Source organism: Atta colombica, unplaced genomic scaffold (genome assembly GCF_001594045.1).
Source record: "Atta colombica isolate Treedump-2 unplaced genomic scaffold, Acol1.0 scaffold33, whole genome shotgun sequence".
In the NCBI taxonomy this organism is placed as follows: domain Eukaryota; kingdom Metazoa; phylum Arthropoda; class Insecta; order Hymenoptera; family Formicidae; genus Atta; species Atta colombica.
The window spans coordinates 1414557-1437163 of NW_017259437.1; the positions used below are offsets into that span (position 1 = coordinate 1414557).

Consider the following 22607-nt stretch of genomic DNA (forward strand, 5'->3'; position numbering starts at 1 on the left):
TACTTTGTGTTTTACTATCAATTTTTCGGGGCATCTCATATAAGAAACAATTTTTTGACTTTGCGATTTGCTCATTTTTTCTTTAATTTAAAAAAAAATGGAATTTGAATTAAATTTTATATAACGTTATCTTAAAGTTTATTAAATTCCCTTTTATTAGATTTCCTTCAAAATGACCTATTATTTTTTTAATTTCTGCTTATAGACTTCTAGCATTTATCTAAAATGTACTCGGTATCTCATAATAGGAGCCTTTCTTCTATATTTTTATTATATCATTATATTATTATGAATTCGACAAAATCAAATCAAAATCATTATTTAATTGTCAATTATAATTATATAATCATATTTTTTCATAGATTTGTTACAAATACAAAAATATACAGAAAAATAATACAACTGGAAAAGAATATGTATATTTAAGAAAAATTGCAAAAAGTTACAACGTTTTCGTTCTCATTTGACTTTCAAATGCACAAAAATGTCGAAGGCAATCTCATAGTCCACGCTCCAGAATTCGCTGATTTTCAATGCAACTTCTCACTAGCTCCTAGGGAATACGTTCCTCTCCATGAAGAATCTGTTTCCTGTACTAGAACTCTCTCTTTCTCGCTTTCGACAAATATCAAATATATATCCTACCTCACTTTAAGTTCTAAAAGTGTACACTCTAAAAGTGTACACTCTAAAAGTGTACACAGCCACAGAACAGATTTACGAACGTAATTTTTGGCGCCATTTTAGTACCTAACCTAATAAAGATGATCGTGCCGATCAAAAGGTAAATCATAATTACTTTTACATCACTAACATTTTATTTATAAAAATCGAATAAATTTTTTTTTGAATATCAAATAAATTTTAGTGGTTTCTTTTTAGAGATGGAAACATAGAAACTTGGGCTATTATAGATCTCCAAGGTGATTTAAAATTCGAAACGATTGATAATCCAGGCGATCAATTAATTGGCGATCTTCATTTCACGAAAACTGGAGTACCTATATTAATTATCGGAATTCACGTGTTATATGGAAAAGAAGTAATACTTGATAAGCCACTGCTTGTATTGGAGAAACATCATGATAAGAGAGATGAAACAATGGAAGAGGAAACTACGACAAAAACAGAGTACTTTGTGAAAGCTATTGTGAGAAAGAAACTTTTGTTTAAGTCAAGACCGAAGCCTATAGTAACCAATGTACCAAAATCATGTTAAAACAGGTTCAAAATACTACTTGCATTTACATACATGTATACAACTTTGTAAGAAATAAAATGATTTTATTTTATTAGTTGAATTAAATTAATCCTTAATAATACAAGGGGTTATAATAAAAATTAAAGTTTTAGATTTTCATCATTTCAGTCCTTCATCTCGCCCTCTTCATCTGATTCTTCTACTCCTCTTATATACATAACATTATTACACCTGATTAGCACTTCTCCAAGGTTTCCAGTACAATTGCCCTCTATATGTTCTTCAGTATTTGCAAGCTGCAAATTCATGTATCCGTCAACTGAGACAAGGTAACCTTTATATTCGTGGCCCCATTTTAACTTCACCATGACCGGTTTCCCTGTCAAACCATTTAGAAATGGCTTAGGATTTATTGGCATTGTCGCAGCCATGATGTAAAATCTGTAATCTGTATTTAAAAAATATATTAGATATATGTTATTTTGTTATTCATAAAAATAAAGTACTTGTAACACAATCCTTCAGAAACATATTAAAATATCATTTTATACGTGAATAGTATCTTTTTTTTTAGTGGTTTCTATTGATTGATGATGAGCAATGAGTGCCTTTAACTTTACTTTGAGGTTATAACACCTTTTTATACTTTCTCTGTTTCAAACTACACAATTTTTTCAATTTTCTTTACATAATTGTAAATAATTTTAATTTTCTTTGACTTTTCATGTTTAATTAAACATGAATAGTATCTTCTATTATATCGGTTAGATCAAAGTAAACACATACATCATATGCAAGAATCAAGTAATAGCACTTGTGACAAATTTCAATAAAAACACAAATTATGTCACAAACAAGAAATATAAAAACACATATACACTTACTCCTTAACAGAAACGTAAATAAAAAAATTCTTCGCGCACAATGTGCTCGATTTCGATTACAGCAAATGTGTCCGATGTATTCGGTGCAAACAATATGTTCTTTCACAAGCTACCAACTGCAAGAGATAAAACATCATCTACATGTCCAGAAATTGTATCCAATCAGAAAATCGCAGGGAGATCTTGTCGTAGATCTTTAATGCGATTGTAAAAGTTTGTTTATATTTCCATCTATTGCATCATCCGAAGCAATTGGAGCAATTAGCTTGACAATCTGATTCTGTTATATTATATTATTATATTGAGTTCGTTGACAATGAATATTTTACCAAAGAAAAGGTAAGACAGATGCATTCAATTTATATATATCTTGAAACTGATTGTTTTGATTCATTCAGGTGGCATGTACGAACAAAGGAGAATATTGCTCGTGTACGGAGAGACGAAGCGAAAGCTGCAGAAGAAGAGAGGATTAAAAAAGAACGAATTCAGAAAGCAGTACGTGATAAATTGTTTTTAAAAGTTTCAACTATGTAGATCTCGTATTTTACTATCAAAAATTATTTTTTGACGTTTTTAGATATGGGCTTAATTTTTATCAAGTTCTTTTATCTTTCATTAGGAAACAGAAGCAAGAGTAGAGTTGTTAAGACACCGAGCAAGATCCACGTACGATGGTCGGTCAACAATCGAAGGTTCTACTAACAAGAAGTTAGAACATGTCAACTTTTTTGCTGAGCTTGAAGATGGAAAAATTGATTATAGTAGACCTAATGCAGAACATGAGAAGGAAAAGAAGGAAGAGAAAGAGAAATATGAAAAACAGATTGGATATTTGACGTATTTGGGACAAGATACCAACGAAGCAACTGGGAAAAAAAATTGGTACGAAGAATTACCAAAGAGATTAACGGATACAGAGAAAGACGTAGAGATAGAAATAAAAAAGAAAACCTTAAACGATCCAATGATTGATATAAAGAAGTATCTTAAAATTATGCATTCTAAATCTGAAGATCATTTAAAAGTAAAAACAGAGAGCATTAAAAGAAAACATGATTCTGATAGTTCTCATTCCAATGATGAAAGGCACAGTACATACAAAAGATATAAAGATAAAAAATATAAGAAGAAAAAACATAAACATTCAGAGAAAAAAGAGGATAGAAATCAGAGTAATACAAATATAGAAAAATTAAGAGCGGAGAGATTACTCAGAGAACAAAGTGAAAAGTTAAGAACTGAAGTACTATTGGCCAAAGTGAGGGGTGAACCAATGCCCGTTGTAACACCAGAAATTCCTAAACCTGCTATAAAACAAAAATATAACTCGCAATTCTTTCCTGAAATTGCTAGACAAAATGCAGAGAGAACTCCCAAACATTCTAGACAAAATACAGCAAGTCCTTAAAATATATCATTTTTGTATCTTTTTTATTCTGAGAAATTGTAATTATAATTGTGTAGTATCTATAATTATACATATAATATATGCATAAAGTAAATATACATATAATATTGTATGAACTATTCAAAATGTACAGTATATACAAAAATCATAATGTTATTAAACAAGCTTAAGTTGATTAATATATGTATGTTTAATTTTAAAATATCAATATTTTTAATTTTACGATAATTCTTCGAAATTCAACGCATTCCACAATCGAGGATTCAAAACATTATTGTATTCCAAATTTACTGCAGTACTGAAAATCTATAGTTCACATCACATAAACTATAATTTTTTTTTTACGCACCCATGACAGGAAGATCTGTGATTGCAAATTGTCGAATATTAAAGAAACACCCTGAATATGCTTATGTATGTTAACATTAGGCTTTTCTTTTAGAATTTTCACGGTTCATTTTTCCTTTTTTTCTCTTCAACATGGAGAGAAAAGGAAGAAGGATGAAGCAAGAATAAAACTTTAGCTGAAAAGAACAAACTTATGGTCTCCTGCTTATCCCTATCATATGTAAAGATGTGTTTAGATTCCCATCTAGGTGCTTCAGTATCATGTCATCTCTGTCTATATACGATAAACAACAAGGATGGAGTGATACTTGGGTGACTCAAGTGGGAATCTGAACTCAGCAAAAAGTGATACAAGATAACTTCCGCTCCAGGCAGAATGAGAGAGGTTCGCGCCACTAAATCCGTGTTTTCGCGCGTCGCCTCACCGGCGATTCTCTCGTTACTTCCCGCAGTTCCCGCGCACCAGCGTAATCACCGTAGCCGAAAATCTCGAACCAGACGCCGTGTGCGAGGTGTTAAGTGAGACACGATTTTGAATTCGAATAGAATTCGAATATCTTCGCGAATATATCTTCTCGTTTTCTTCGCTTCAACTTCATCGCGCGTGGTGCCCGATTTGTCTCCGCGGAGACGGAGGCGTGTCTCGAATAGTGTCTAGAGTTCGCAGAGATAACCTCATCATTCCGTATTGAGGTTGCATGTACATATATGAACATTTACGCGTATTTTACAATGGATATAATTAGCGAATATTGAAACGAATCCGAATTTATCGCGTTCACCATCTCGATAAGGACTGTTTAAACTCTAAATTGGAACTCATAATATTAATCTATTTATATAACAGAGTTTATATAAGATGTAACATAAAATTAGAATTTTTTTTAAGAACAAGAGAAAAGGATATTAACCGACAGATTTTAGCCGAAGTGATTCATGGATTGAAATTGTGTTGCGAGTAACATTCTAGTTAAGTTAATTGTGTAAACATCTTGGAACGTTTGTGTTGACACTTAATCAGATTATTCTACGATTCTTCATCAGCAATGAGTGAAGAAATGAATGACATATCCTACTTAAGCTATGACATAAATGGTACAAGATACATTTATAAACTTGCACCATCATCGACAGACATTATGAAGAATTCAGCAGTGAGTGAAGAACAAACTACAGTTGATATTGCTAAGGGAAGTGAATTGGACAGTGGAGAAGAACCGATTTCATTAGTGTGTTTGAATGGACAGGTATATGCAATTAAAAATGGAGTAATTGAAGAGGTGGGTACCAATCTGCAATCTATAGAACAAACGAGTTACAATGAAAAGGCACTCTTGATGTCAAAGAATATGGAAAATAACGAAAATAATTATATCAAGAATGAGAATATAGTAATCGAAAGTCCATACAGACAATCTGAGGAGCAATACGAAGTCGCTACAGAGGAAGCAGTGAAAGATCTCGTTAGGCAAGATGACAACGTTAACGTCGATAATTTCTTAGAAGTTGTGACTGCTTTTAAATGCAAGATGTGTACTTATCTGTCTCAGGACAAGATGCAATTATTAGATCACATTCAGAAACTACATTTAAATTCTACTATAGATATTACAGTAAGTAGATCTCTAGACGTCAACTGTAGTTCACACAATTTTAATCAAAGTAACTGTATTTTGCTTAGCAGAAGGTTATAATGCAATATAAAAATTGGCTTACTTTTATTATTATATATAGCCAAAGGAAGAATCTAAAATGGATGAAGTAAAAATAGTTTATATGTGTGCGGAGTGTTCCAACTGCTTCCATTCTTTTGAGGATTGTAAAGAACACATGATTAATGTAATCATCCTAAATTTTAATTTTTAAAAGGTAGGCTACTTTTATCTGGACGATGTGATAGAAATTTCTTCTAGGATCATCAATTAACAGACATTGCGAGTGATGAGGCTGGAAAAGAAAATTTGACAGACCTAACGAATCCTAGCTTGGTAACTGAACATGAGGCTCAACATATCGAAAGCAACAAAGCAGAAAAAGATCCAGTAAAAATTTCGAAGACCTTAAATTCAGAATATATGCGTAATAGGAAAATGATAGAGTCAGCGGAAAGAAATGTCAAGTATGTAATTTTCCAAAAAATATGTATTATGTAGAAGAAATCTTTTATTTGTTATATTTAAACGTGCCATTTTCGCAAGATGTTCTTATCAGGGCTGCCAATACAAATTCGCCTCGGAAGAAATTATGCAGCAACATATTCTTTACCATACAGAATCTGAAACTGCAACAACATTTAAATGTACCATATGTCGAGATATGAAGTTTACGAAGTGGCGCCAATGTAACTTGCATTTATGGAAGAAGCACCAAATTGGTTTGTAAATATAAGATAAATAATATAAGAAAAAATTTTAAAAATTCACATTTTTACGTACTCTCTTTTATGTAGACATAGGCTTGTTTACCTGTAAAATTTGTAAAGTCTACAAAAGTGCTACCATGGTAAAACTCTTGACGCACATGAGGGTACACAGTGATACTCGTGATTACAAATGTCCCGATTGCGAGAAATGTTTCAAACAAGCTAGCCAGTTACGTAATCATCGCATAATGCATTTAGATCGCAAAACATTAGAAGTAACTCGATGGTATACTTCTAAGACATGCGACATGTGTGGTAAAACATATGCGAATTCAAAATGTTTAAAGAATCACATTCAAGCTGTTCATTCCAAGTTACGTCCATACGTTTGTAACGTTTGCGGTCATGCTAGTGCCAGAAAGGCAATGTTACAAATGCATTTACGTCAACATACAGGAGATAAACCTTTCAGCTGCGAGATTTGTGATTACAAAACTGGAGATCATAATACCTTACGACGGCATATTATGCAACACACAGGTGAGTTATATTACATCCAAAATTAATTATTATGGAGTAACTTAATTTTTTACACCACAGGATTTCGACCATATAAATGTCCACATTGCTCATATAGCGCGATACAGAGCAGTAGTTATAAAAATCATTTAAAATCGAGGCATCCTTTGCTGTCTGGCTTATTTACATGCGATCTGTGTCCTTTTAAAACGGTTAAAAATGAAAGTTACATCCAGCACTTAGGTGACCATGAAAAAGGTTTAATAAAATCTAATGTGCAAAAAAAAGGTAACATTAAAGTTTGTTAAACTGCTTACAATTCTTTAATAGATATTTATTTAATAGATATCTTTATTTAAACTTCTTTACTGTTTTTTTTATATATAGATAACGAGAATGTTGAAGTCTTTCCTGGTAATATTGCGGCAGCGCAATTAGTTTATAGCTGTTTAGGTGCCTTTTCGAAAGATGGAGATACATTAGAAGCTAATTTGATGTCTTCCTCAACATCTGCTGATGGTACTTCTCAAACCATCACGATACAAATACCATCGAAACATCTTCAAGGTTCATTATCAACAAGAGAAAGTTTAAACAAAAATGATTCTATTGAGCAAGAAGATGATGAAACAATGCATTGCTTCTTAAAAATTCCTAGAGAAGAAGAAGAAAGTATAGACACTGGTGGTATAACGATACCTGCAGAACCTGAAGAAAGAGATATTAGAACCATTGATATTGAAGAGACGAACATAGCAACTAGTGATATTGAAGAAACAAATGTAACAAATATCGATATTGATTCATGAAATTTACAATATGTAAAATAGTAATTAATGCCGAATGAAATGTCCTCCAATTAAGCAAGTGACACAATATTATACATTATGATAACAAGTAAAAAAAGCTAGTCAATGTTATAAAACTTTTTTTCAAAAAAAAGCAATAAGATTAATGTCTTGATGGAAATTTATGTGATATTTTTTCCACGTGTGGAAACGTATATTATAGAATTAATTCTGATTTAAATTTGAGAATGTTTTTAATAACTATAATTTTTTTTAAATGAAATTAAAAATAAATAATTGTGTTACAGAATTTCGAAAATTTGTTTTTACTATTTTTTATGACCTCCATTTTTAATTATTCTTACTCAATTAATCAAATTACAACTTATTGTACAATTACAGCTTATTGTACAATCTGATAATGTATGGTATATTAAAATTATTTCAGATCCATTATTTTCCTGCTATTTCAAAAACTTTATTTTTCCATATTCAGATTTTTTTTGTTTCATTTCACATTGTAAATACATTTCTCCATTACAATTAAAAATTAAGTAATTTTCACATTGTTTCATTTAAAAATTTCGTGAAAGTTTCTTAAGTAATAAAAAATTTTAAATATATCGTACTTTCTTAGAGATATATTTATTAAAATTAAAATTATATATGTATATATGGAAGAACGTACATAAAAAATGTAAGTTAATAGAATTTGGAAGTTGTAAAATATAAATTACATTATCCTTCCAAGTATATAGTACATTTTCAGTTCTCACAGAGTTGAATTAAAATACTTTCTTAACTGAAAAGAAATGTATCGATTTGGTTCTGATAAGCAAGTCGAAATAACTGAAAAAATGTGAACTAAAATATTTCTTATTTCATCACTTAAATTACGTCTTGGCCAATTCACCATAGTAAGCTGTACAAGCAGTAAACTTCCCATTGAACATGTTTTGTTGAATTTCCACTTTGTCATATTTTTCAGTTAACATTATAATCTGTAATTATACACATCTGTTTTTAGACACACAAATATCATTACATAATAAATCGTAATTTCAATTACATAATTACACAATTTCAATTATTTAATTATTACATTATTACAAACATATTGTTTACCTGCAGAGGGTCTGAATTTCTAGGAAGATAATAGGCCACATGTTGAGTGATTCTTCTTGCTGCTTCGAATATACTTCTTCCACCAATGGGAGGCATAATACTTTCGAGATCAAATACTTTTCTCTTTATATAATCAGGACCGCCCCATGGCGGACTCAAAAACACGACATCTGCAACCAACTGTGGTGCTAATTGCAGGAAATCTCCAATAATAAATTCTATCCTATCATCTACACCATAAATTCCTGCATTATGCCGAGCGATCTTAATTTTATTAGGATCGATGTCTATGGCAATTACTGTAAAATACAATCAGTAAATATATTTTTGTTTAACATAAAGTTTTATATAGATAAATATACCTCTTTCACATGTAAATGCAAACTGAATGGCATTGCTGCCTGCACCACAAAATGCATCAATAATAGTATCGCATCTACATCTTTCTGCTATATCCTTTGCTATTTCCTCTGGTGTTACAGAAAACCAACTCTCTAAAAAAAGATTATCATTGTATGTGTGTATATATATATATATATATATATATGTTGCATTATATTATATGTATATAAATAAATCTATCATTTTAAAAAACATACACAGAGATACATACCTCGATCTAACTTAATTCCATCTTCATATCTGCTGAAGAGACCAAATCGTTTGAAGTAATATTTCCTTAACCTATAATCATTGGCTATCTCTCTCGGAATGATTTTATTTAACCTTTTGAACTGCTTCCTTCTTTTTTTCCTTTGCATCATCTTTATGCTATCTTCATCATCCGAACTCGACGTAAGAGCAGATTGTACCTTTGTGTAGGAACCTTTATCATTAGATTGCACATCGATTTCTGCTGGTATTGATGCTGGATCACAAGACAAATACTTGTTTGTCTATAATTTAAAAAAAACAGTATAAAAAACAGTATAAAAAATTTGACGATCGAAAGACGAGACGAGAGTGATGTCATGGCCTACGTTTTTTTCTCTTTTCTTTTTTCGTTTCTCTACTGGTTCACATTCACACGTCGTCAACACATGTACACGTTTCATGTTGAAACTTGAAACACAACAATTTACAATAAACGTGTTGTTTATCGTTGCACTCAACTGCACTAAAACTTTTTCATCTCGCTCTTTTGCTAAACAGCGCACAAAGTTCAAGCAGTTCAGCTAAAAATAAGCCTCTATTTCTTGTTATAACTGCACTGTGTTGCACTTTCTGCATTTAAAGGTTACATTCCGTCTAAAACGCGTGATATATCACTATTCTTATTCATCGAATATTGAATAAGGATAAAGGATACAGTGGCTGCGTTTAGCGGATTCAATAATTGAGTGAGCACTTGCTATTGATGATTCTTCTAGATCTACAATGCTAATTGGATGATAAAAAAATACAATAACAGCAAGCGCTCATTCAATTATTGAGTCCGCCAAACGCAGAGCCATTATATTATATATTTATGGTATCCAAAGAAAATGAAATAGGCTTTGAAGGGGAAAAATTTGAAAAATGCGAAAGATTTTGTAATATAATAGATGTTACATGTATTGTATAGCGTATCCTATTTGGAGCGAACACAATTATCTCTCCTATCATTATCTCCTATCATCCAAAAAATGTTTCAAGTTGAACTCATTTTGTTTCGAGGGAGACATCTTTAGTCACAGATCCTTTCTTGGTAGACGTATCTCCAAGATTTCAACGTGGCCTTTATTTTTTTTTTTAATGAAATACATAATATGATTGTTCTAATTATTTTGCATATAAAAGTACTATTAAAGTAGATATAAATATAAATAGATATAGTAATATATAAAAAAATCAATAGTTTACGATATTTTATACTTTATCCTGACACATTGATATGAAATATTAAATAAACTATAATTTTTTGGTAGCTCTTCCTTCATACTTTTATATACAAATAAACTTTTTATATTGTTAATCATTTTACTTTTTTCTCGAATTAATATTGATTAATATTGATTAATATTGATTATATACGTTTTATTTTAAATACAGAAACTGTAACAGTGCAGCTACAAAGAATACATTAATACTTTTCCCATCCTTTTTAGAATTTCTATTTAGAATTCTTTATAGTATCCAATAAGAAAGAATATTTCTAGGAACTTTTTTAGATAGCAATATATATTTTGTTTTTTTAGTTATTTTATATATATTTTCTCTCTTTCCTCTTCCTTTCAGTAACATCTAATCATGTAGAACATAGATATTTGAATATAAAATTGAATTGAATATTTATAATATTATAGGGCATGTCATCTCTCTTTTTGCTTCAATATACATGCAGTAGTATAATTAGAAATTTAAATAATATTGAAAAATATATAACAAAAAATTAAAAACTTATTTTACATAAAAATATGTAAATCTACCAAATATATTAAGGAAAAAATTTTACCTTATTTGTATATCTGACGAGTGTTTCTGCATCATCAAGAGTACATTTATATTTAGTTTTTAACCGTTTTAATTCCGCCATTAATTGGAAACTTTGCCGTCTAATATTACGTTTCCGATAAACAACTTCGCCTTGCAATTTTCTTTGGCTTTCATTCTCGATTAAATTGGCATAACCCATTAATGAAAAGGCTTTTTTCACAGTTTCTAAACCATCTTCATTATCATTACAATCAGCTTTGTAACTAAATAAAAAAGAAAAATAAATTTTATATATTCTACTATACTTATATTTATTTAATTTTGATTGCTATATAACAGAAAATAACTAGTCACATCTAATCTAATGTGACGCCACACAAGCATGTATTGTTGTTATACTATAATATATATCAATGTATTACTATATCATTATTACTATTACACTGTTTACCTTTGTCTATAAATTTCTTGAACCTCTTCGTAAAATTCATCTCCTCCATCAGAAGACTTTTGTTGACGACTATTGTTAAAATCACTATTGGAATCAATTATTTCCATTTTGCTTTCAGTAATTATCGAATCTTGAGTATGAATCTGTTGTGATTTTTCATGCATTTCTTCTTCCTCAACAACATCAGTCGACTTATTCTCTTCTACCCTTATTGTTAAATTCTTCATAAGCACACCCACTGAATCCATAATCAGTCTTTGTGTTCTATGTTTCTCTGTGCTCTTGGATTTTGAATTCACTGATACGCTGCTGCCCTTTCGCGAGTTTTTATTTCCGACACTTACTTTATTTGGTGTAAGTAAGTAAGTTTGTACAGTATCCGTGTTCTCGTTTTTTTTATTCACGTGGGTGTGAATCTCTAAAGGATCTTCGCTATGTCTGTCCTGTTGACATTGCAGCGCCATCTCGTCTTGTCGAAGTAAGAACGAATTATCACATTGTTCATTCAATGAATTACCACATGGCTCATTCAATGTGTTAAAATCTAATTGATTATAGTCTATGTTGTGCTCTTTTTTATAATTAGCTATGAACAATTCGTACTGTTTTTGATATTGCGTCTCAAAATTCTCCTTCCATAAATGCTGCCAATGTTTGTCGTTGTCTTCCACTGAAAATTCGTTTTCTTGATCGGAACTACTAGTCATGCTGCTTTCTATGGAACTTGTAACGGAAGTAACGAGACTAGACGAATGAACGGAATTGGAATCACAACTGGAACTAGTTAACGTCATTTTAGTAACGTTAGTCATGGAATCGGAAGTTGCGTTCGTTTTCGTTATTGAGCCATTAACGGAGTCACATCTCATTAGTAACCTTTCATCTTCTGCATTAGAATGATGATTATAATTTTCTTCTATACTAAGTGGGCTTAACGGATTCCAACCATCGCCATCTTCCGGTGATATCTCGAAATTGAGGATTTTTTTCCTATTTTCATCTGCATCTTTGTCATGAACTTCTTGCCTACTTACTTGTTCAAATGAAAAGCTAGTATTCGAAGAAGATATGGCTGCTGGTTTTAATTCGCTGTCGCTCGAATAACTCTTATTGAAAATTCCTGCAAAGTTAGAACGTACAAGTTCGCAATTTTTATGCGCTTGTGATGGGAAACATGTATTTTGCTCATAATATCTTTCTATGGCTACTTCATTAATCTCTGCATCCTGCGACTTTTCGTCTTCTGTTGTGCGTGCATTATTTTGAAAATACTCAGGATTGATATAATCAGCGTATTTTTCGATCCAGGATGCCCAAATTAATTGCTCTCCATGTTTAGCCCAAAACTTGTCCCATGCTACATCCATTGCATTCTTATTACTGCCATAATCTGCAGAATAGGGATAAGCGTAAGAGTTACAATCATATTGTATAATGAGATCTTTGTTGTGTCCTTTTGTATTTAATATAGTGGTACTATCTGATAAATTTTGTACCATTGATTCCTTATCACCTGACACAAGAAAATGTTAAATCAACATTATCAACAGTATTAATATTACATATTTATTTTAATTTTAAATAAATTACAATTATAAACGATATCTGAGATTTTTAACAACGCAATTACCTAATACATGTTCATACTCAGTCAACATATCCACATTTTCATCATTATTTTCAACTTCAGTTTCTATAGTTTGGAAAGTTTTTCCATAAGATGCTACAAGATTTTGTATACTTTTTGCTTCATGCTGATCATGATATTCAGATAAGTCTGCACCAGAATCAGACTGATGCAGACCTAATTTCTGGGTCAAGGAATGTGCAGTGGGCCAATGAGCCGAATCGCGTACAGAGTCATGTTCGTCCGTAGAATAATTGTTATCTGTATGAGAAGCACTGCAATAACAGCTTACTGGCTCTTCCTATATCAAAAAGAACAAACGAACAAGTTAATGCTGTAAAAATAATAAAAACTAACTATACTTCAATTAACTATACTTCATCAATAAATCATCACAAATAAATGAATGTCATACATCATGCTTTTCAAGAGATTGTGTTTCTACTCCAGATCCTTTACAAAGATCTAGCATCTCTCCCACATAATCCCCATCTGCATCTTCTCCTTCACTGGCATCTTCTGAAGCTAAGACAGTATAAACTTCAGGATTCCTACAAAAAATAACGACGATAGGAACATAAAATTCATGATAGTTCTAAATGACATTAATAGAACTAACTCTAGATATAGAATTACAAAAGAATTACAAAAACTTTATTTTACTTAAGTTTTTATTAGCTTTCTCTTTCTTTTTTATATGTAATTCAATGAATTTCTTCATTGTCAAAAAATAATGTTATCTTTTTATTCACAAAAATTATAAATTAATACAAATGATTAGCAAGAGTAAGTCTGCTTCTAAACTATTTCTTTCAGGCCTGATTGCATTAACGTTATTTTAATTTTAAGCGAAGCTTAAAACTCTCTCTCATTTTAAAGAAAAAAGAGACAGAAACAGAGTTTTAAACCTTGCTTAAAGTTAAAGTAACATTGCAACTTAAAGCCGAGAGAGAGAGAGAGAGAGAGAGAGAGAGAGAGAGAGAGAGAGGGGTGTTTTAAACTATGCTTAAAGTCAAAGTAACGTTGATGCAATCGGGCCTCAAACTCCTATCTTTTTCTTTCCATTAAAAAGATTAACGCTACCATTTTTTAATTAAGAATTGTTTTTCGAGTAGCACGATAAATTTAATTCGCGAAATTCATTGCGTGCCACTCGCGATGGTAGGGTTAAAGGTTGGCAAGGTTAAATCATGCTTCACACCAACGCTGATCAATAAACACGTTAAATTCTTTATAACGTTTCGCATGCCTAACAAATGCGGCATGAGATATTTCATTTCCAAGATGTTTTGGATGAAAGAGAGATGCAATGGTGCACTCAACCTAGTGGGCTTACCGGATAAATACTCTGCTACAAAGACAGTAAATATAATCATCAGGATGGGAGGCCTCGCGATCCGCGATGTAGATCTCGGCTAGTGGCTCCCAAAAATTGTCGCACATCCTGAAGATGGGGTCCTCTCTGTCTACCACGTTATCGTCGATCGTCACAAATGCAACATACCTCACGCCCAAATTTCAGGACCGCCGTCGCATAAAAACAATCCGCCAGTCTGCTTGACGATGTAGCATCGTGAGGAAGTTGATCCGTCCTGATAGGCTCATCCAGGCTTACCAAAGTTGAAGTATGTTCGTACAAATATACGTTACGAGAGAACTCACAACTCGCGATTGCGCGTGCTCAAAATGTACTTAACATTACTAAGGCTGCGTTCGAAAATATCACCCGAATGCTTCCATGTATCGTTTTATCCTTGCGTTGTTCATCCAATGTTAAATAAGGATAAGAAGATACACGGTGAGATCCGCGTGATGTTTCCGAAGGCAGTTTAAAAATCAGTTCATATAGTGTGCTTTCGAAGAAACGATATAGCGCGACACAGTTATTATGTTATCTTTGTTAACATTGGCAAACAACAAGGATGTAATGATCCATTGTGTCACACCGGGTGCAGTCAACGCGATGTTGCAAACGTTTTGAAGCGTTTTTTAATTAGTCAATTTATAATATTCTTTCTTCTAATTGCATCAAATGCTTCAAAGCATTTGTTGCAAAACTTTGACCACAGCCACTGTGTCATTTGTGTTGTTTGTTGGAAGGCACATCATGTGTTCGGATTCCTACCCTGTTCTCCGCAGTGTTATGTCATCCTTATTTACAGTGGGGAACACAGACTCTTGCATAATGCATAACACGTAAGAAAATAAATCAAAGTCCTCCGTTTCCTTCCTTTCTATGACATAAAGAACTCTGATTGGTTGAATTTCTTATGTTTTATGTGTTATACGTTATGTAAGAATCTGTGTTCGCCGTTTTATATTCGATAAATAACAAGAATGAAGTGATCGATACCGGGGATCGATTACTGCATCTTGAAACGAAATGAAAATTATAAAACGTGAACGAATTTATTAGAATATTGATAATTTCATTGATCAACATCTAGTAAATATTTGTTCATTTTTGTAATTTTCACCTCGTTTCAAGATACAGAATTGATCCCTTAAGGATCGATTGTGTATTTTGAAATGAAGTGAAAATTACAAAAGTGAGCAATGATTACTAGGTATTGACCAATGAAATTATGAATATTCTAGTGAATTTGTTCACTTTTGTAATTTTCACCTTATTTCAAGATATACAATCGATCCTGGATGACACTCGAGTGGGAATCTGAATATAGCCATGTATGTATGTATAGCGAATTTGATTGGACAAATTCAATGTGCACTCTGGTGCATATTATAGATCACTGTGTTGCATCGAGTTGTTTGTTAGAAGACAATATTGAACAAAAATATCAACAAAAATATCTGAATATATTCAGGGGGTCGATTCTGTTTTCAAACAAGGTAAAAATTACAAAAGTAAACAAATTTACTAGATGTTGATCAATAAAATTATTAGTATTCTAGTAAATTTGCTCATTTTTATAATTTTCACCTCGTTTCAAGATCAGAACAGAATCGATTTTTAGATATTTAAGGCCACTTCGATTAACTTTAATCCAATGGAATTAGCCAATCGCATTTGTCGTTGACAATATACATACAGGGAGTTTCGTAAGTGCTCAATCGCTTTTGAGTAGATAGAGTGAACTAAACTGAGTCGAAAAGTCTTCTACCATTTTGCAATTTTCGCGATAATTAATGAGATATTAATTACTAAAGTCGCTAAATATTTTTAATCATTTTTTACTCAAATACTATCAATTTACAGAAAAACAGCAAGAGACAAAATTGTTTTTATTTTTTTCTCATAAAGTTCTAAGAATTTTTTCAGAATTTTTTCAGAATTTTTTAATAACATATTTTCTCATGTTGGAAAAAATAAGAAAATGCAATACTAAAATGTTAAGAAAAAAAATTCTTAGAAAAAATTTTTAGAATTCTATGAGGAAAAAAAATGATTTTTGTCTCTTGCAGTTTTTCTGTAAAGTTGATAGTATTTCAGTAAATAATTATTGAAGACTGATATTCGGCAATTTTTAATAATTAATATCTTGTTAACTATTGTGAAAATTTCAAAATGATAAAGGACTTTAATTCAAGTTTTAATGCTCTATCTACACAAAAACGGTTGGCAAAAACTTACGTGACATCCTATATGTATGCACAATTTGAAAATATTTAACAAATGTGTTGTTTATATTTCGTAATATTTATATATTGTGTAATAAGTGAAAGTCTTAAAATATTGATTAAGACACAAAAGCAATCTCAACAAGAAATGAATAAACGTTATGCATTCAAAGTCTTTACTGGAACCTGCTGCCATCTAGGACTATAATTTTCACTCTGCTTTAATTAATCCTATTCAACTCAAATTGCTTTTAAAAATCAAGCGAATAACAAGTGAAATGTTTTATTCTCTATTTAATATAATTGATAGATTTAATATAAAATAAAGAATTTTTCATTACTATTTAGAACGATTTATGAAAATTCTACAAATATACTTTGCTTATTATCATACACTAATTCGAATGTTTAGAAAGCTATACACAAAACTATCAAGTCATTGAATTAAATTCAACTTGATATAAAATTGCAAAAGGTTAGAATAATGGCTATACATTTTTAAATTTTATTTAATTCTTAATCTTAAATTTTTGAAGTAATATACAATATTTATAAAGTACGTAAATAAAACACATAACACGATTATAATATATATTCTTTAATTTTTTAATTAAAATTAATAATTAGAGGTATAGCGTTTAAAAATATTATTAATAATTATTATCATTATAAATAATATTTTTATATAATAAATTAAATTAATTTTTGTTCGAGATCAAATACTTTTCTAATGCAAATTTGTGCGCAATAATGTCAAATGTTTAATTTAAAGTCTGTGAGAAGAGGATGCAGAGTATGAAAAGGTAACCTGACAAGTGGCGCTATCTGCGGGATGCTGCGGAGTCTCGTATACGTGAACGGAGCAATGGCGTAGGCGGCGATCTGTGTGATAAATTAATTTTTATTACTTCGTGGGTGGCGGCTCTTACTATTGGTCGCTGATCGGGTACCTCCTACTTCGTAACGGGGTCCTCTCCAACATTATTCCATGCGACGACGGCGATAGAAAATGGCATGTGATTTGTTTCGACTTAAGGCGAAATGAACAAGGAAATCGATTGCGTTGCGAAGATCGAGAATTGCGATGCGACTGACACGACAATGGAACGGATATTTGCGTATCTCGCGAATAACTTTTCTGTTGGTTTCTTTTGCAGATCGATGAGTCATATCGATTCAGGCGATCATTATTGTACGAATTTCACGATCGATACGAAATCGAATGCTTTGAATAGAATAGTGAGGCAAAACTTAAATAACAAACAAAAAATGAATAACAAGCTATTATTATGAAAAGTTGTAATAATTTTTTCAAATAGTAATTAATTATTATTATAAAATCAATATCCTTTCAATTATTTAATCAAATATTTGGAGAATTGACCAATCAGAAAAATATTAAATATATTTAATATTTATTACATATAAGTGCGCCAGTCCAATTTCTATAATGAAAAAAATCATATTCATTTCTAGAAGACAGCAAAAGATATTTCCATAAGTGAGCGATTCGTCTTATATGTGCATATTGAAATCACTGACACAATCAGGCATTAAAATCACCGGAGCAAGAGCGTATCTTGTACTCATTATTATTTCAACTCGTAATGAAGGATCCAGATTTCGAATTCTTTAATAATAATATAATAATATAAATATAAATATGTGATATGTGCAAAATCCTAATTAAATGTTATATACAATATATTTTTAATGGAATACTTAATGAACATTTTATCGGTCCGAATATTTACACTATGATTTTACGTTTTTAAAATAATGCAGGTGAATTTATTATCAAATACTCATTTCCTTCCAGTATTCAGGTTAAAAAATAATTATATTAATTATTATAACATGAAGATTAAATATTTTATTATTTCATGCAATAATTCACAAAATATGTCAATATATGTTGCATCGGAAAAAAATATAATTATTCACTATTAAATCTATAGTACCAAATTTAATCTAATTTAAGTCGCCACTGCTTCTCTATATCATTATTTTATACTATATATCATTATTTTATACTAAAACAATAGATAAATTTGATACTACAGATTGAACAGTGTTCGTAACAGATTCGGCAGATTGCTTCGAACTACAACAGGTAATTACACTCATACATATTTTTAAGAAGCTTCATTTGTTTGATTTTCAAAATTTAGAATTAATAGAATATTGAATTTATCAGAACAATAAGTCTCATAATTCTTGCGATCATACAGCGCGAACATTTACAGATTCAAGTTGTACTGTGAAATCGTGATTTGATCTCACCATGTTTATCTAGAGTCGTATCTGAATTATAGCCAGTTCGTACAGTGCGAAAAAAAATACATAGATAATAAAGCAAGCTTCGATACTACGATGTGGTACGATAGTGCTATTCTCGATTACATTTACGAGGTGATTGACTGTTATAGTTATACAAATCACTATTAAATATTGCATCCACGCCATATATGGAAATTGCATTGATGCGTTTTACTGCGTTAATGCAATTCTTGAATCTAATTCATCGGTGACTTGATTCCCGAAAGCTATGTTAGATTATTTTACTGACAATATACAAAACATAAAAAAAATTTTTTTGAGTTTGTAATATTCTTAATTGTTTCAATCAGTGATAAGATTAAGATCATTGATGAAATTTTTCGAATATTAAAAAAAGATGAGATGAATTTGATCCAGTAAAGTTAATTTTGTATCATGATAAATATAATCTTAGAATCATTGTGATTCAATTTAAGAAAATTTAAGACTAATGGACAAAGAATATGGAGTATGTGCTGAAATAAAAATTTAATTACATTTTTTTAATGTTATTTTGAGAGCGTTTTTGTATTAAAGCAAAACTTTGCTTGTGTTACTTAAAAATTTATTACTATTATTTCGGAGAAAGATTATATGTATTATGCATTATATGTTTGAAAGAGTATATACAAGATTATATACCGTGAATCATGATTATAATCTTTTTCCTCATATATCTACTTATTATATCACTATTATAAGAGATTAATAGAATTTTAGCAGATATCTAAAATTATTACTGAAAATCTTCCAACTCACAGGAGAATGTATCCTCCTCGGAGAATATATCAATTTGATAATATTAAAACATTAAGATGTAAATATAACATCACAAATTCTTTTCAATTTACTTCATTTTCGATGACTGGTATCAATTATTCGACTATTTTAAGATTATGCTATCAGAGCGATGTAACGTAATAGGGAGAATTCTAATCTTCTATTTATCATTATTTAATTGATACTTCTTTTTTTCTCATTCGCGATAATAGACGAGGAAAAGAAATCAATGTTTTTCGCGAATGCAAATTCAAATCCAAATGGATGATCTCGTGATTTTTCGAAAGAATCGCGGCATTGTAGAACGGAATGAAATTCCATGCTGCGGATCTGCATAAAATACCGCTGGATGAGAAGGAGGGCTGTTGTATGGGAGCAGGAGAGAGGGAGCGCGCATACGTGTGTCGTCTCTTCGGTCGCGGGAGAATCGCGGCTGCTCGCGAGAGAAGCAGGTTGTAACTGGATGGTGAGGAAGAGAGATGAATGTAAGGCGGATAGACGGTGAGGGACAAAGTACGAAACGAACAGCTGGAATGACGGAGAGGAATGAGCGCGCGAACGAGCGAGAGGGAAGCAGCTGGACTGTGTTACCTCCAACGCGGCGCAGCGCGGTGCGGTGCGGAGACGGATGCTGCGGCAAGGCGGATCGAGAGGGAGAAGGAAAACGAGATGGGGGAAGATCAGAAGAGATAGATAGATAGAAAGAGCGAGAGCGTGACAGTGGGAAGGACGGAGGCGCGAGTGAGATCGGCTGATGAGGAGCGAGAAAGATGGTGGAGCATATACTCGCGAGAAGGCTGCGGTAGTCTTTCTCGGCTGGCTAGGTGAGATAAGGACAAAGCGGACAAACGGATTGAAGAAGGTGCCTAAGGTAGGGATATTCAGTCTCGCGGCCACGTGCTATACGAGCGCACGCCCCGAGCCGGCCGGCGGTCCAGCCAGCCAGCCAGCTACGATATCGTTCTCTTCTTCTTCGTTCTCGCAATTCGATCTATCAATCCGCGCTTCCTCCCGTCCATTTGTCCGTCTGTTTGTCCGTTCATACCTTCGTCCATCTCTTTTTGTTTGGTTGAACGGAAAAATCGTCAAAAAGTCGTGCGACGTAATTCCGAGCGATTGGTGTGATTCTTCAGCATCATCAGCATGCTCCGAAAGGAGCAACACGCGCGCAGTGTTTTTTCCTGAGATATTGAAGAAACACACATTGTCAGCTGTGATCCGCGCAAAGGGCGATATCCTGTTGTGATTCTTTCCGATCCGATGGATCACGTTTTTTCCCTGCCGGAAGATATTTTCGACACGAATGGATTATATAAATATCGGTTTGGTGTAATCCCGACGTTATCACAACGAGGACGATCGCGTACTGTTTGACAACATACAGTGCGTGGATGAAGAACGTGCGTCGATGTGTGCTTTTTGTGTTGAGTAAAGGCGGGTGGCGATGACGCGTGCTGTCACAGCGGACTGACATGTGTCTATAGAAGCGACGGTGCGAAAAATTAGAAAATTGGGGATTTGATACGGAAGTGTATCGAGAGGAAGAGGAATAAACGGGAACATTTGAAAAACATTACATTAGGTATGTATATCGATACAATTCTAAAGTTGTCATTGCAGTGCAGTGTCGGAATTGTAGGCGGATCTAGCTTAGGTTCCTCCTTCGTCTTGCTTTCTGAGAAGAATGGATGAGAATTCATAAAAAGAGGGCTAAAAATAATACCATACAATTTCTTTCTCAGTAAAAAAATGTCAATTTCTCACATATTTGTTATACTATAATTATATTATTTAATAAAAGAGGAAAAATCTTGTAATTTTATAAGAAATATTTTTATAAGAGAAATTTATCAATTATCTTATCATTATTTTGGAGAAGCTTAGAGTACTTTTTGTAGAATCCGCCTATAATCGACTTTATCCTTATATTTTTTATTATTCTATGTATTCTTCAACATTCTTAAATGGTATCGTCTCTTTGCATATTAAATGTTAAAAATAAATATGTTCGATGACTTATCACTTATAGTGAATACATTATAGTTAGATTTGTTTCATTTGAATACTCGACACAATCACGTTTCCAGTGACATTTGACATAATCGCACGAGAAGATTTCAGATGTCGTGCGAGGTTAAAGTTTATTTTTGCTTGAATATTTATACTCGGAGGAAAAGACATAGTAGTAGCAAAATAAAAGTGACAGCTACACAAGTTTTATATATAGAATAAATCATCTTATAATTATTGTACTTAATAAATAGTTTATTTTTAATTATATACATTAATTTATTTAACTATGTATACTACTTCTACTTAAATTTCTGTAGTTGTTATTTTTACCGTACTATACTTTTCTTTGTAGAATATGATTTTTTGATACATCACGAACACTTATATTTCCCATTTTTCTCATATTTACTGAGGAACAGTTAACAATCGTGATGTTACACTCTTGTGGAAAATTTTGACACAATGTCAGATGTGGCGATAGCGCGATCATTTATTTTCATCTCGATAAATATCATAATAATCTCTTTGGTACGAATGCAATTTTCTATTATTCTATTTACGTCTATTACTTTAAGGCTTAATTAATCCCTTATGTTGAAATAGAATTCTATCTATGTCAGTAATGGTCAAATCTTAAAAATTAAAAAAAAACTAAATTAAAAATAAGTTTAACACAAATGAGTAAAGAGGACTATATTCGACAAAAATATTATTGCTTTCAGCAACCAAATTCCGAAGCTTTTAAAGTAATCTGTGTAGAGAAGATTCCTACTCAAGGATTT

At 31.7% G+C, this 22607-nt stretch overlaps 6 protein-coding genes across 10 annotated transcripts in view; 4 read left to right on the top strand and 2 right to left on the bottom strand.

Moving 5' to 3' along the window:
• Positions 1-728: 728 nt before the first annotated feature.
• LOC108690528 (chromosome transmission fidelity protein 8 homolog) lies at positions 729-1292 on the top strand. Its single transcript, XM_018197863.1, has 2 exons — positions 729-784; positions 883-1292. Exons 1-2 carry the CDS (start codon positions 765-767, stop codon positions 1217-1219), a joined length of 357 nt encoding a protein of 118 aa, XP_018053352.1. The 5' UTR covers positions 729-764; the 3' UTR covers positions 1220-1292.
• On the bottom strand, positions 1264-2173 carry LOC108690526 (small nuclear ribonucleoprotein F). Of its 2 annotated transcripts, none has more exons than XM_018197861.1 (2): positions 1988-2059; positions 1264-1649 (listed from the first exon to the last, which is right to left on the bottom strand). In XM_018197861.1, the coding sequence occupies exon 2, from the start codon at positions 1630-1632 to the stop codon at positions 1366-1368; it is 267 nt and encodes an 88-aa protein (XP_018053350.1). In that variant the 5' UTR covers positions 1633-1649; positions 1988-2059; the 3' UTR covers positions 1264-1365. The 2 variants fall into 2 exon arrangements, with proteins under 2 accessions (XP_018053350.1, XP_018053351.1); XM_018197862.1 differs by lacking the exon at positions 1988-2059 and adding an exon at positions 2086-2173 and having other exon boundaries at positions 1270-1649.
• A 125-nt stretch (positions 2174-2298) lies between these two features.
• LOC108690520 (leukocyte receptor cluster member 1 homolog) lies at positions 2299-3680 on the top strand. Its single transcript, XM_018197854.1, has 3 exons — positions 2299-2424; positions 2484-2583; positions 2708-3680. The coding sequence occupies exons 1-3, from the start codon at positions 2402-2404 to the stop codon at positions 3494-3496; spliced, it is 912 nt and encodes a 303-aa protein (XP_018053343.1). The 5' UTR covers positions 2299-2401; the 3' UTR covers positions 3497-3680.
• Positions 3681-4518: 838 nt separating this feature from the next.
• On the top strand, positions 4519-7534 carry LOC108690523 (zinc finger protein 846-like). Of its 2 annotated transcripts, XM_018197858.1 has the most exons (8): positions 4519-4537; positions 4815-5457; positions 5579-5683; positions 5758-5963; positions 6043-6218; positions 6294-6746; positions 6807-7013; positions 7113-7534. In XM_018197858.1, the coding sequence occupies exons 2-8, from the start codon at positions 4891-4893 to the stop codon at positions 7532-7534; spliced, it is 2136 nt and encodes a 711-aa protein (XP_018053347.1). In that variant the 5' UTR covers positions 4519-4537; positions 4815-4890. The 2 variants fall into 2 exon arrangements, with proteins under 2 accessions (XP_018053347.1, XP_018053346.1); XM_018197857.1 differs by lacking the exon at positions 4519-4537 and having other exon boundaries at positions 4791-5457.
• Positions 7535-8343: 809 nt separating this feature from the next.
• LOC108690488 (trimethylguanosine synthase) lies at positions 8344-15284 on the bottom strand. Of its 3 annotated transcripts, XM_018197795.1 has the most exons (11): positions 15257-15284; positions 14468-14741; positions 13547-13682; positions 13135-13432; positions 11505-13017; positions 11073-11316; positions 9365-9534; positions 9252-9280; positions 9001-9132; positions 8639-8937; positions 8344-8514 (listed from the first exon to the last, which is right to left on the bottom strand). In XM_018197795.1, the coding sequence occupies exons 2-11, from the start codon at positions 14572-14574 to the stop codon at positions 8407-8409; spliced, it is 3036 nt and encodes a 1011-aa protein (XP_018053284.1). In that variant the 5' UTR covers positions 14575-14741; positions 15257-15284; the 3' UTR covers positions 8344-8406. The 3 variants fall into 3 exon arrangements, with proteins under 3 accessions (XP_018053284.1, XP_018053285.1, XP_018053283.1); XM_018197796.1 differs by having other exon boundaries at positions 9252-9534; positions 11505-12894; XM_018197794.1 differs by having other exon boundaries at positions 9252-9534; positions 15257-15283.
• A 5120-nt stretch (positions 15285-20404) lies between these two features.
• LOC108690491 overlaps positions 20405-22607 on the top strand; it is a 15681-nt gene continuing 13478 nt past the window's right edge. The window contains exon 1 of the mRNA XM_018197799.1: positions 20405-21394. The gene's annotated coding sequence lies outside the window, so the exon portion shown is untranslated. The remainder of the gene's footprint in view (positions 21395-22607) is intronic.

Excerpts from the sequence above, each read along its gene's own strand:
- LOC108690526 (XM_018197861.1), bottom strand. The coding sequence starts at position 1,632 with ATGGCTGCGACAATGCCAATAAATCCTAAGCCATTTCTAAATGGTTTG.
- LOC108690528 (XM_018197863.1), top strand. The coding sequence starts at position 765 with ATGATCGTGCCGATCAAAAG. Across the intron at positions 785-882 it reads ATGATCGTGCCGATCAAAAG|AGATGGAAACATAGAAACTT; the intron begins GTAAATCATAAT and ends GTTTCTTTTTAG.
- LOC108690520 (XM_018197854.1), top strand. The coding sequence starts at position 2,402 with ATGAATATTTTACCAAAGAAAAG. Across the intron at positions 2,425-2,483 it reads AATATTTTACCAAAGAAAAG|GTGGCATGTACGAACAAAGG; the intron begins GTAAGACAGATG and ends TGATTCATTCAG. Across the intron at positions 2,584-2,707 it reads AAGAACGAATTCAGAAAGCA|GAAACAGAAGCAAGAGTAGA; the intron begins GTACGTGATAAA and ends ATCTTTCATTAG.
- LOC108690523 (XM_018197858.1), top strand. The coding sequence starts at position 4,891 with ATGAGTGAAGAAATGAATGACATATCCTACTTAAGCTATGACATAAAT. Across the intron at positions 5,964-6,042 it reads TCAGCGGAAAGAAATGTCAA|ATGTTCTTATCAGGGCTGCC; the intron begins GTATGTAATTTT and ends CATTTTCGCAAG. Across the intron at positions 6,219-6,293 it reads ATGGAAGAAGCACCAAATTG|ACATAGGCTTGTTTACCTGT; the intron begins GTTTGTAAATAT and ends TCTTTTATGTAG.
- LOC108690488 (XM_018197794.1), bottom strand. The coding sequence starts at position 14,574 with ATGTGCGACAATTTTTGGGAGCCACTAGCCGAGATCTACATCGCGGAT. Across the intron at positions 13,433-13,546 it reads AATCTCTTGAAAAGCATGAT|GAAGAGCCAGTAAGCTGTTA; the intron begins GTATGACATTCA and ends TTTTTGATATAG. Across the intron at positions 8,938-9,000 it reads TGCATTTACATGTGAAAGAG|TAATTGCCATAGACATCGAT; the intron begins GTATATTTATCT and ends TGTATTTTACAG.